This window comes from Opisthocomus hoazin, chromosome 5 (assembly GCF_030867145.1).
Source record: "Opisthocomus hoazin isolate bOpiHoa1 chromosome 5, bOpiHoa1.hap1, whole genome shotgun sequence".
NCBI lineage: Eukaryota > Metazoa > Chordata > Aves > Opisthocomiformes > Opisthocomidae > Opisthocomus > Opisthocomus hoazin.
In genome coordinates, this window is record NC_134418.1 from 12,943,839 (window position 1) to 12,957,773 (window position 13,935).

At 42.2% G+C, this 13,935-nt stretch overlaps 1 protein-coding gene across 11 annotated transcripts in view; it reads left to right on the forward strand.

Annotated features, from left to right (window-relative positions):
• Positions 1–13,935, forward strand: part of ABLIM2 (actin binding LIM protein family member 2) — a 150,578-nt gene that overhangs the window by 47,763 nt on the left and 88,880 nt on the right. For all 11 annotated transcript variants that reach the window (XM_075420440.1, XM_075420441.1, XM_075420445.1 and 8 more), the window contains exon 3: positions 10,534–10,717. In XM_075420440.1, the coding sequence (XP_075276555.1) occupies positions 10,534–10,717 (184 nt within the window). The remainder of the gene's footprint in view (positions 1–10,533; positions 10,718–13,935) is intronic.

Consider the following 13,935-nt stretch of genomic DNA (forward strand, 5'->3'; position numbering starts at 1 on the left):
CCAACTTGATTTGTCTTATTTAAAGACACAAAGTTTCTCGGGTTTTAGGATTTTAGGGCATAATAAAGCCATTAATGCTTACTCTAGTCTTTATACCCAGGATATTACATAATATCGTCGCTTCACTTTCTTAAGAATAGACAGATACACTTTTCTTTAGTCTTTTCATTGCCTTGCTTTTCTCTTTATTTATATCCTTCTAGTCCAAAGGCTGAGCAGTTATTCTAGAAAGTTAAGTGGTCATTAAATAATGTATAGGATTTTAAAAGAAGTAATTACTGAAACTCCTGGGGGACGATCCAAACTACAGATGCAGCCACGTGCAAAATATGTTTGCGTTGCAGAGGGCTGGTTCCTCACTGGGAAGAGCTACCTGGGAGAGGTGCTTAACCATGCTGGGAATGCTGGAGTAGATTCAGGCAAAGACATCAATCAAATGGAGAGTAGTAAAACTCACCCTGGTTGAAATCGATGTAGAACTGGGACAAAACTGAATGCATTTAAAAATTATGCCTGATGTTCATTAAATAAGATTTTGGGTGGTAACATAAGCTTTGCAGGCAGTAGAGATACTATTCAAAGAAAGCAGTTTTGAGCATACATAATTTCAGCCCACATTAGATAATATCACGCCCCTGAAAAGCCTGTAATTCTTTTGAATGACTTAAGTTCTCTTCTTAGGGTAAAGTTTTTACCCACGCAAAAAAAGTCAGTGCAAGGATGGAGCGCGTTTGTCTGTCTGTATCATGTGCTTTCATATGGGGATACAGCAGGGACACAGCGAGCACACTGGAGTAGTTACTGGGCATGTCAGTCCACTAAGGTGATGTGGAGCCTGTGTGGAGACCCAGGGAGAGTTGTTGCATAAAAGTCATCCCTGCAACAGTGGTGTTATTCCACCTCCCGCTTTCTGCAACTCATTAACACGAGACCATCTGCCATATCTGTGCATAGTCAGAGCAAGGACTTAATCTGCAAACTTGTAACTGGCGTCCAAAGCATCATCATGAAAAAACAGAAAATATTTAGTGTTTTTGCTTTACACATTTTTACAAAAAAAAAAAAAACAGACTGTTTTAGTCAGGCAAATAACAGTGGTATTTTATCGTAAACACCTAAAATGCTATTAGATTGAAAAAGGATAAAGCATGTTACTCTGTTTCTTAAATCTCTTTAGCATGCTTGTAAATTATAACCAGATTAATTCCTTGAAGTTAGAAATCGATATAAACCAGACAACTTTTCCGGTTTTCCTGGAGGTTGTTTCAGTAGCTTGGAAGAGCCACGTATGTAGTGCTGTGAGGAACTCTCTCTCACCATTTACACTACAGGAGGACTTTTATAGGGCGCTAATACTGTCTTTAAGCTACCGGGAAATTCTGCTTTCCAGAAGAGAAATGGAAAATCGAAATGCACTTTCTAATGCAAAAATTACTAGATATATAGTTTCCGTAAACTCTAAGAAGCAAATTAGAGGAGTCAAGTGCACAGGAAACTCCCCAAACTCTCCTTTTTAATTAGTGCATGTGAGCCATTAATGTTTTGTCAGTCTCATCAGAACATTCTGAATCTCTAAGGGTTTTCCTGCGCTGAAGCGTGTACCCCACAAATTAATTTGTAGGTATCATGACCAGTCTAGCCTAAGATCTTGTGTAGATGTGCTGCACGCTGTGTCCTTTATACCTTTATCAATGCTACACATGCATGGTGAGGTGTTGTATGGATGGATAAGATGTAGCCCGCAGTCCTTTCTATCTTACCCACTCCAGAAAATTGTTCTGGTTTTCCTCTGGCAGGACTCTCTGCCTTCTTGCAGGTCCTTGTTGGGAGTTGGGGAAGGGGCCAGCAGGTGCCGTAGGCTTTTCTGGTGCTGCATACTCCTTTTGTTTACCCTGGACTATAACAAAATGACATGAGATTCCAGTCCTTGAGATTATAGCTGGTATTTCAGATGTTATAGCTAAAATGCTGCTGGTGACTGACAGGCTTGAGTGTTCTTGATTTCACTGACACCTACTTGGAAAGACTTTGATATAATCACTCGTGCCTAGGAAGAGAAACTGGATTATATACCATCACAAGATGCCTTCTGTCTTGCTGCTGCCTCACCTACAGACAGAAGTTTCAGGTGTGAATTGACCAAGTGGACGAGTGAGATGGTATTCGCATGCAGACTTTGTAAGGGCAGCAAACTTCCAGCTGGGGAAGACTTTGCCAAAACCTTCATTAAAATCTTACCTGGACTTATCTGCACCAGAGCACCTAACAGAAAGCGTATCCTCATCACAGCTGTCTTCTGGAAATGGGCTTAGGCTGCTTCAGATTAATTTCAGGTCAATTTGAAGTGAAGTCTAGGCTGTAGTGGTGGAAGCCTGCCAGATGGTTGCTGTGGCTTCTCACAGGCATAGTGGCCAGGAGAAATGTTCCAGATACAGTCATGGGCTTTTGGAGAATGGGCTCCCAGACTGCATCAGTGGTGTATGAAGACATGCAATTTAGCTGCCAAAAGAGAATTATGTCAGCAGTGTACTACATGTCATTCTTGGGATCTTAATCAGCCGCCAGGATCCATATCAGGGATGGGGAGAAATACCAGAAATGTATATAAAGCCGCAGTGCTGAGGAAGAAAACTTTTATTTAGGTCTGGGCAACCAGAGATTTTTGTTTTCTTGTTTTATCTGTAACAATGTTATGAATGGGTCTTTGTTCCTTCTTTTATTTTCAGGGAGTCTGCCTCTCCTGTGTTGAATTCATGCCTGATTGCTTATATCAGGCAACAAATGGGAGAAAAAACAAAATAGACTTCATACCTGAAGTTGCAGGCTAATAAGCAAAACACTTGATTGTCTGGCAGGCTGAAAGCAAAATGGCACTGTTTGGATGACGGGAAGACCAGTGCATTTTACTGCTGTAGCCTGTTGTAGTGTTGTCATGGTTTAGCCTGTCTGGACACCAGATGCCCACCAAAGCCACTCTATCCCTCCACATCCTCAGATGGACAGGGGAGAGAAAATGTAATGGAAGGCTCATGGGTCAAGACAAGGACAAGGAGACATCACTCACCAATTACCATCATGGGCAAAACAAATTCAGCTTGGGGAAATTAGTTGAATTTATTGCCAGTCAAATCAGAGGAGGATAATGAGAAATAAAACTAGATCTTGAAACACCTTCCCCCCACCCCTCCCTTCTTCTCAGGCTCAACTTCACTCCCACTTTCTCCACCTTCTTCCCCTGAGTGGCGCAGGGGGACCAGGAATGGGTGTTGTGGTCAGTTCATCACATGTTGTCTCTGCTGCCCCTTCCTCCTCACACTCTTGCCCTGCTCCAGTGTGAGGTCCCTCTCATGGGAGACAGTTCTCCATGAACTGCTCCAATGTGAGTCCTTCCCACAGGCTGCAGTTCTTCATGAACTGCCCCAGCATGGGTCCCTTCCACAGGGTGCAGTCCTTCAGGAACAGGCTGCTCCAATGTGGGTCCCCCATGGGGTCACAAGCCCTGCCAGCAAACCTGCTCCAGCATAGGCTCCTCTCTCCACAGGTCTGCAGGTTCTGCCAGGAGCCTGCTCCAGCGCAGGCTCCCTACAGGGTCACAGCCTCCTTCGGGCATCCTCCTGCTTCGGTGAGGAGTCCCTTCCATGGGCTTCAGATGGAGATCTGCTCCAACATGGACCTCCATGGGCTGCAGGGACACTGCCTGCCTCAGCATGGTCTGCCCTGTGGGCTACAGGGCAATCTCTGCTCCGACGCCTGCAGCACATCCTCCCCCTCCTTCTGCACTGACCTTGGGGTCTGCAGAGCTGTTGCTCTCACATCTTCTCACCCCTCTCTCTGACTGCAAATACCATTACAGAGGGTTTTTTTTTTTTCCTTTTTAATTATGTTATCCCAATGGTGCTACCACCGTAGCTGATGGGCTCAGCCTTGGCCAGCAGTGGGTCCTCCTTGGAGCCGGCTGGCATTGGCACCATTGGACATGCGGGAAGCTTCTGGCAGCTTCTCGCAGAAGCCACTCCTGTAGCCCCTGGCTACCAAAACCTTGCCAGGCAAACCCAGCACAGAAACTGTAACATCCTTCGAGCCTCTTGGGACAGAGCTGTTTTTCAGGCACAGCACACAGCCAAAAAATTAATGTACTTTCTGTAGGCTCATTTGCCAGCAAGGAAAATAGGGATGCATTTTATATTCGTACAGTGCAAATGGAATAGTGATGATGTACAATAGCAGACTAGCAGCATGCTTAAAGTGCATAAATTAATTGCTGTTGCTGCTACTTATTTTTATAGGCTGTAGGCGATAAAGAATTATGGAGTTAGATTGACTGTGAAATCACACAGCATAAATGGCAGTGCTCCAGGTGCTGTTACAGACACTGGGCTGAGGAAAAAAGTAGCCTGTTTCTAAGCAAGTAGAGGAACTCTTCATATTTGTATGAGGTGTTTTGGTGTCAGGTAACTGCAAACTGTCTTAATGAGTGGAATTACTGAGTTGTTGGAGAAGCCATCCTGAGATACCCTCCTTAGAAACGGTAGGACTATCTTCTATCTCAAGTCCAACAGCAAGTCCAGGTACTTACTTGCTGCCAAATACTGCAAAAGGAGACAAACACTTATTTATTCACTACTTAAAAAATGCTCTTAAAGTTCGTAACTCTTCTGGGTAGGGTATTGCCTTTGTATGTAGGGTAATACCAAGAGAAGCAGCTGAGTTACTCAGTGTTAGTCTTTTCATTTTCATAAGTGCTACACTTGCAGTGCTTTTCTTGTTTTGCAAAGATGAACTTCAGTAATGGCTGGAAACTGTTTCTAGGTTTTAAATAACCCTACCTCCAGATACCAGTTTTGGATGACAAGCGCTGGGTAGGATTGGATTTGTGACATAACACTGATTTCCTACCCTACAAGAGTAAGATCTAGTAGTTGGCTTCAAACATGCTCCCTAGGCTGCCTCCAGCTTTCTTTCCCCTGGTTGCTTGTCTCTGCCAGTGTGCAGAGTCACCTCAGCTGGGCAGTGTTTCTCTGTCCACATGAGCAGCAGGCAAGGGGCACAGCATGTTGCCCAAGAGATGGCTAATGGGTCTGTTCTCAGAGCTACTCTTCTCAGCTTTAAACTGGGACTATTTTAATATCCAAGCCAGTATGTAACTGGAATCTCTGTGTTCTCCTCTGGTCAGCTGGATGTCGAGTTAAATCGTGTCAGATGGATCAAAGAGTGTGGGACCACATGGGGGTTTGCGACCTGAGTTGCGGCTGGCAGAGCATAGCTGGTGGTGGAGTGATGTGTGAGGAGCAGAGGAGGAGGACTTGGTGTGTGGAGAAGCTGTGACTTCCCCCAGCCTGCAGAGTCAGTGGGGAAGAGGGAGGGTATGACCACAGAGACTCTCTCCTGTGCCCAGGATTCACTGAGGAGCTAGATTTTTCTTCATTCATGAGTAAATAAAAAGACTTTGCAGAGGGTAGCACCGCTGTGAACTGTCACGTACATGGTCTCTAGAAGAACTAATGACCATTGACAAGAATTGAGATTAAGGGACCATCGAGATCTGACACAAATGATTTTTGAACCTTCTTGGAATACTAAGACACTAAAACCTTGTCTAAAAAACCTTTTTATACGGATTAAAATTTGCATGATGGATAAGCCTGTTTGAAATCTTTTCATCCCATCTTTTTTCTATGAAGAAATATTTTACAATGTACCTAACATTTTTGCATGAAAAGCCCGTTTTTGTTTAAAAGCTGTAATGAAAGAAATATTTTTCTTTGGTATGGCACATGTAAGATAGCTTCAGCTAAAATCTTCACGAGTTGTGTCTTCAGTGACATAACGGCAGCTGGCTTTATAAATGAAATATTCAAGAAAATTATAATCCTCTGCCATAACAATATTCTTGCACTGAACTGAATCAGTAGCCATACTGATGTACATCAGGAGATTTAATAGCCTTGCTAAGTGCAAGAGGTTATCAAATCTCCAAAGAAGAATAAGCGTGTCGGCCACTAGTCTCAATTCAATTTATTACAGATCTAATTGGTTCCAAATAAATGTATATTATAACCCATTTATATGTCAGTTTATTTCTACTACTGTATTACACAGAAAGAGTAGTACTTTCAGTGAAAAAGAAAGAGCTTTTCCTTAATTCCAATGCATTTTCTGCTGTAACCATAGAATTCAGGACTTGAAATTTCATGCCATATCAGAAAACAGTTGAATAAAACTGTTTGGTATTTGTTATATTATAATGTTTGCTAGATGCTGATTTTATGGAAGAAGACAGATGCATCTGCTTAATTAAGTAGAAGCATCAAACGAAGAACTGTGTTTTCAAATGTTGATATTTACATTTTATGGGTAATATTGGGGTTAAGATATGCAAACCCTAAGAAATCCTTAAACATCCGATTTTTTTTTCTCATTTCATCCAAGCTTGTTTCACATTTGATACTTTTTATGGTTTTATCCTTTAAAAGATAACACTTTAACCATATTTCATAATCCCTTTTCAATATTGCTCAGACTTCATTGCAAAGCTGTAGAGATCTGAGGCCTTTTTTTCCATCTTTTTTTCCTTCTTACTGGGATGGTTAGAAACCCTAATATAATGTATTACTTTGCAGCCTCCATTTGTTTGTGGACAGGGTTTCCTCATTTGTTCTTATGACAACATTCTTGTTGGATTTAAATAGCTCTTCATCTTTTCTTCATCTGGCTCTTTTTAAACCTCAGATTTATGTTGAGATATTAGTGATTTCCTAAGGTGGGGGTTTTTTGTTGCTACGCTGAGCAAGCCAAGCTCTGCTTGGCTTTTAAAATAGGCTTTTATTCTTTATGTCATCCTGCTACCCCTGCTCTGCTGTGAATCAGTCTTTTGTGAAAACAACTGAGCAAGATATACCCTGTGTGCTCACAAGGTACACTGCCTCTAGTACTAGCGAGCTCTGGGCACCTGCTTGGCCCAGGGCATTCTTACTTATTACTCCAAAACATTAATGACTTGTAGCTGTCCTATGATCACTAATATTTGCAAGTCTTTCTTTCTTTCTGCCACTGAGAAGGGAAATTATTTGTTGCTCCTGTTTGAACGGAAGACGTTTGATTTTGTGCAATTAAAATAAATCCCATCTCCGTGTCTCAAGGTATCCAGCTCCCCTTCTGCCTGGATCCCCCTCTGCACTGATTGTGCCTGTCGGCTGCGGGTCATTAGTGCATTTCATTGTCATGGGTCTGCTTTGTGGTAGCAACATTATTCCTGTTGGAATTTCCCATAGTCATTAATCAGCTGTACTAATACCCTTCCTTGAGGCTGTGCTTCCCGCTTCTTCACAAACCACTGTCATCTCCCCTTTGGCCAATTACCTAATTATGATCTCATCTTGTTAATTTTTTCTATCCTATCTATTGCTCTAGAGGTACAGGTAGGTGAGATTTGCAGCACTTAGTTTGTTTAGAAAGTCATGTGTCTTGAAATAGCTCTGTATTATGGAGAAAGTATGTTGGTAAGTTGTTTTTCCTTCTCATGGTCCACTTCATTTCTTGTATGAATGTCACCCTAGTGTGGTATGTAGCAAAAGCCGCTAGAAGAGCCCGTTACTCCGGTGTGGAGTTCACTTGCAGCATACCTGCTGTGACTGTCAGGCTGAATCTGTTAATATTATTTGGAAAGTATAGTAACAGGTATTAGCACAAGAAAACAAGTCTTAATCTTCATTCTGCTGTTCAGGTGAATGCATGCTCTGCTCACGCTTGCTCATACTTAATGGAGTAATTTGTGTTCCTCCTTACTAAATTCAGCCACTCGTTAGTTACAGGGAGGCTGAAGTGATGACAGTGCAGAAAGGGGCCTGATTAGAGGATGCTAAGCTCAGCTTTTATTTCAAAGTCCAAATATCCTGGTTTTCTGGCTCTCCTTGGGTGAACAATTTCACTGAAGGGTTTCCTGAGAAGCCAGGATTAGATGCATTAGTGTGAACTTCTTTGGAATAATACACAAGGAGCCACAGTAATTTTAACCTCGGAGACAGCAGAGAGAAAGGCAAATATGTTTAGGATGAGGCAAATTCTCATCAAATGCCAGTGGCAAGGCTGTCACTGACGCCATCTGCCCCAGACCTCAGCACCAGGGCCCTGTTAGCAGCAGCGTACAGGGCTTGAGTGGCCTCCCTTAAGAACACGTCAGCAGTAAAAACAGATTTCCTCATGCTTACTGCTCGTTTGAGCAGGTGAGTAGTGGCAAAAGTGCACGACAGAGCAGTGGCAGATAATTTGTGGGCACACTACCAACTCCTTGTCTTCCGCTTGTTACGGAAGCCCAGTTCCAAGTCCCTCTTGAATGGCAGAGACCAAAATGCGCAGGTTGGTGCCTGCCCCATAGCTCAAAGCGGTTCTCAGTGGCTTTGTTCAAGTGCACTGCAGTGAGATGTGCCACTGCTGCCATAGAGAAGTGAACCCTCCCCGCTCACTTAAAAAACCCAGTTACGACTTTTAATGTTTTTCTCTTCTGATTCACCTTGCAAGTTTAAGTACTGTATGGTACAATTTAGAACTGCTGTGGTGCATTGTTAGTATCAGGTCAGTGTGCTGCTCAGCCTTATCTTAAATCCATAGTTGATTTGTGGTTTTGTCACATCAGTATATATCTAGGTAAAATATATACACTAAAAGAAATCCATAGTATTTAGCAAGTTGGGCTGTATTTTTGAAAAGTCTGTTCAAAAAACATCTCTTTACTAAAAATTAGAGCAAGGGTGAGATAGAATAATGTTAAAGCGAATGTGTTAAGCCTGTGCAATAAAGCATATGAAAAATGTGTTGCAGGATGAATCGTCTAACCCATAGCTGTTGTCCATGGCAAATGCTATGTAATTAGAACTAATTTAACTTATAAGATGGGTTAATTAACCCAAAGTTCTTCAGTTCTTGCTCGTACGCTAATACAGTTTCAGCATAATTGTCGTATTCTGTCGTTTAGGGGTTGGGGCCATCTCCAGGGAGAGAGAAGATCAGGATTTAAATGCCCACTCAGGGTTTAAAGAGGGCCTTGAGCCCAGGCCTCCTGTGCTGTGGTCTCTAGCTAGTAAAAAAGATAATAAAAAAAGGCATGTGGTTGGATGTGGTTTTCAATGAATGTGACAGGATCTTAGACATTCTAGGGGTTTCCGTGCTGTGACTGTGTTTTGTTTTGTGCCTTGAGCGTGACTGCTGGAGACTCATTTTTCATAGCTTAGATGCAAGATGACTGATTCTGGCATTGCAAACAGGCTTTGGTGTGAATTGGGAGACTTTACATTTAAAAACCGAAGTCTCTGTGGACTCTCGGGTACCCAAACAGAAATCTCAGTCATGAACTTCAGACATGTAGGTGCCTCTGCTATTTTGGGACCAAGGCACCGAGCAGCTCTGGAGTGTTTTGTACACGCAACCCAAATTTGATACACAACATTCCCACTCTTCTGCTCTGTGTTGCGTATGAGTAGTGACATGGCCACAGTGGTCTGTTCGGCCTCGTTTGACAGTGAGCACCGTTTGCTGCTGGAAGCAATTCCCTACACGCACATCCTCAGGAGCAGAAGTATGGAGTAACAAGTGTGGTTCTGTCACTTGGAGTAAAGTAGTAGTCAGCACAGCAGCAGAATCACCATTTTGAATTCCAGTTCTCATAAATCAGTTCTAGTCTGTTTTCAAAGATACTGGTCAATATGGATGAGGATCATCTATATCTGTCTAATTCTGTATGACTTCTGCCAGACTGTTGTATCTCTCCTTTCCTATCTTTTGAGTTCTAAAAATTCCAGCCTAGCTCCATTCCTGATGCAATGGACAAAGCCCCTGCAAAGTCTCACAAGCCTTTGGTTAATCAACTTAAACCCCTTCCTACAGATTTAGCTTAAAAAAATATAATTTGAAAGAGAGGATTAAAAACTCTGCTTTTACCAGGAGCAGATGTTTCTGGAGATCCCTCCAATTCGTGCTTGGTGTGTGATGTTTATCAGCTAAAAGAAAGATCTGATTTAAAAAATGAATCTAGTAAACTTGGGGAAGTTTACAGCAGTTGCCATGCGCATCAGACGCCGTGTTTAGAGGGAGCAGTATTTTAACAACTTTTGTGTCCAGGAGGAATATCAGACAATTGTAATCTGTCAGAGACATTTGTTTGTAATGTTGGTGCTTTAGATTTTGAAGGTTTATATCCTTTATGCATTTCCTTTAACCTATTAAATAGGGTGTTATATGCTAGCCCTGAACTCAACTCCAAAAGACTTCACTTTGTACTAGCAGCCTCTGCACTGAGGTTAATGTTTTTTACATGGAATAAATCCAAGCTATTAGTGTACAAAATACATCATTGATGTAATTTACTATGAAAGTAGTGTTTTTCAGATGCATAACTGTTCTGTGATCATAAGCCACTATCTTGAAGTGCTTAAATAATCCACTAGGAACCATACTGATCATAGGTGAAAAGTCAGCATCATCTTGGAGACCGAGCTTTGCTTTTCCAGCCACCTGAGTCTGCCTTTTCTCTTCCTGCAGCTTGTGGATGTGACCTGGCTCAAGGAGGATTTTTTGTGAGACAGGGAGACTACATCTGTACTTTGGACTACCAGAGACTCTATGGCACACGGTGCTTCAGTTGCGATGAATTCATTGAGGGAGAAGTGGTCTCAGCACTGGGCAAAACCTATCATCCAGACTGTTTTGTGTGTGCTGTCTGCAGGTATGTCTTCTACATGAAGTTGTGTTTCATTTAAAAACTAGATTTTGAAAGACATTCAAACTTATAGCCTATAGATGAAAAAAAAAAAAAATTCTCTTTTGTATTATCCGCTCCTTAAAAAGTAGCAGAGTTTAAAAAAAACCATGCAAATTCTGAGTGCCTTTTTTTTTCAAATGCTTTTTTTTGTTTGTTTTATGGTATCTTATGTGCGAGATTTTCCAATTGCTTGAGAAACTGCCGCTGCCTCTATGGTCAGATGTTTTGCCCCAAATGTTGCTTTATTTCTCTGGTGTCTGCTATTTTGCCTTTTGTTGACTGAAGGTACAAAGTATTCCAATGCCAGTGCCTGAGTCTTTGGTGAGCCAAGTGGATAATGTGTTAATAGATTTAAACTGAAGTTCTGAAGTGCTGCATCCCAGAAACTCTGATAGTGATTTAAAACAGGACAGAAGGGTGCTGGACTCACAAACCCTTGCATATGCATTGGATTTCACTGAAGATCTCCAGCAGCCATGGAGGTGGCAAGTGACACTGCACACAAGATTTTCCCCTGCTGCAGCCTGGTGTGTTCCGGTGGGATCATTCCCCACGTGGGTGTGTGCGACGCTGTGACCCAATGTTGGTGGGGGAGTTTGCAGGCTCTGCAGTCCAAGTGCTTGATGTCCGTTTGACCTGCGTCGGAATCCTCTTCTGTGGAAACAGCACAAATAAATCTGTTGAAGACTTCAGAAAGAAGCTTTATGTCCACCAAACCTTCAGAAAATGCACTGTTACAGCAGTTTGGGGCAAATGGGAATGCTGTAATGATTCCTCTGGCTAAACGTGACCCTTTAGCAGTACAAGAAAAGTAACCCCAAGTTCAAAGGGAAAGCACAACAGGGCACAGATGCACCACACTGTAGATGCTGTATGTGCTGGTGCCTCATTCAGCTGACAGCTGTCCAAAACCAGCATGTCCGTGTTGCTGTGGCCGTCTGCCAGCCGAACCTGCCCAGCTCGTAGTGCTGCCGAGCTCAGATGTCCTCCTGCGCTGGAGGAGAAGCAGGTCTTCAAATGCCAGAACAGCTGTGTCGTGGCAGGATCTAAATTTAATTTACCAATTGCAGGAATAATTGAATAGCCATGTTAAAGGGAAGATTCCAAGACTGACAAGCATTTATTATATTAAATTCTGTCCAAGTTTTGCTATGTTTAATAGATTTTTTCCTGTTGGATACTTTAAACAAACATGAAGAGTAAAGATAACAAAAAAAACTGAATTAATCTTTTTTTCCTTTTTTTTTTTAAATAGGAGGAAAAATTATTTAATTGGGTAGTTGTGGATCTCATGAGTTAACTGCTAGAGTAGGCTACTCCTACTTTTGGCTTGCAGCCTGTCAGTATTACAGCTCTTGTGCAGATGAGTGCAGCTAATTCTTGGTACCTTTCTTCTTAGCACGAGTACCTTCTGTAAAATGAGGTACTTCTCTTTCTTAAGAGAAAAAAGATAAACTGGTTGATTCCGTTTTCCTGCTAAATGTGCTTGTATCCTCAGCACACCATTAGGGTTTAGTATTCAGGCATAAATTATTTACCCATGTGTTACTGTACTTAGCAGCTCCTAACTTAGGTTTCGGTCAGGCCTTTGGGTGCACCAACCTCCTGCTGTGTTTAGTTGGTCCTTCAGCTGATGGTTGGGAGCCTGGTGGTACAATTTGTCTGGTCTCTCTGGAAATTCAGAAGAATTTTCTGCATGACTAAACTATTTGTTCTTAAGTACCTAACAATTCAGGTGAGATGAATTGCAATACAGTGAAAATATTCGCTAGAACATGCTACAAATATCGTGTATTGAAGACATGCTAATGCTTTTAAAAATGTAGACTGTAATACAACAGTATTTCATACCAAAAAAAATTAGAGGTGTTCCCTCATCTTTTGTATAACTAAACAGTTGGATTAAAAGGTGTTTCACTGGTGAAGTTTCTAATTGTTGCTATCTATCTATAACTTCAGTAGGAAGACCTGGATCTGCTTCCGTTGCTTTCCTTAGAAGGACACACAAATTCATGTTGACTTCATCACAGCCAGCTAATGCCCTGCTGACAAGCAGGATTCAGTTAGTGTCTCCCAGGGGGGTTGTAACACTGACTTGTGGTACAGAAAAATCATATCATCTGGTCATTGTAAAAAAACTGGACCAGGTCCTTGACTGCTTTAAATCGGTATTGCTTCAATTACCCCAGTCTTTGCAAACCGGGCATAATTTATGGTTTTCATGGGAAAGAGTGTCCTATCTAAACAGCATCAGTATTGGTTTTGTTGATTGATATCCTCACTAAAAATAAGGTGGGTAGAATGTATATACATGTGCTTTAAGCAGAAAAAATAATTGTTTTGTTGTTGTTTAAAAAAAAAAGGCAAAAAAACAGCACCATTTGATTTGAGGTATAAAGCACTCTACCCTGGCCTTTTCTTTGGTGGGAAGAATCACGAGTACCATTTGTATCTTCATTTCTTACAAATGGGCAGAAACCTTTATTAAAGGGCCAAAAGCATTCCATCTGAGGCAGCTGGCTGATCACGCAAACTGCATCTGACATTGCTTTTTACAGCTGGACTTTAGTGTGGGTGGGTTAGAAATCTGATTTCCAGAACGGTGTGAGCTTGAGAGGTGGCGATGGCCCGACAGTGGGGCTGATCCTGCTCTCATGGAAACCAAGCGAGGCTCTTCCCAACTTCAGCAGGAACACACTGGCAGCAGAAGGCACTTTGCACTCGTGACATGGGTCTCCAGCGTGGTGTGGGGTCGTTAAGTACTTTAAATGAGCACTTTTATACCCTGTATTTCTGTAGCTCTGAAATAACGCCTTTAAACTATTCCTGCGTTGAATAGTAAACCAGTAACAGTAGCAACTCCTTTTTTTCTTATTTGCAGAGAAGGCAAGATCGAATAGAAACCAGTGGGAAGTGTATGTATTGCTTCAGATCAGTGAGAAAATCTGATGTGCATACAGCTAGCTGGAGTACTGGGGAAAAGCCAATAACACGAGCCCATTAGGTTTCTGGAGCTCCTGCTATTACTACTTTTGAATGCTTCATGGCCCAGTGTCACAGAAAAAAGCTGTGTTCCCTTGTGCCATCTGCACTGTGGTGATAAGCTGCTCCTCTGGGAAAAGCTTGTCTATCAGAAGCCCAGCTCATCCCTGGTCATCCCATGGGACTCAGATGCTATCGCC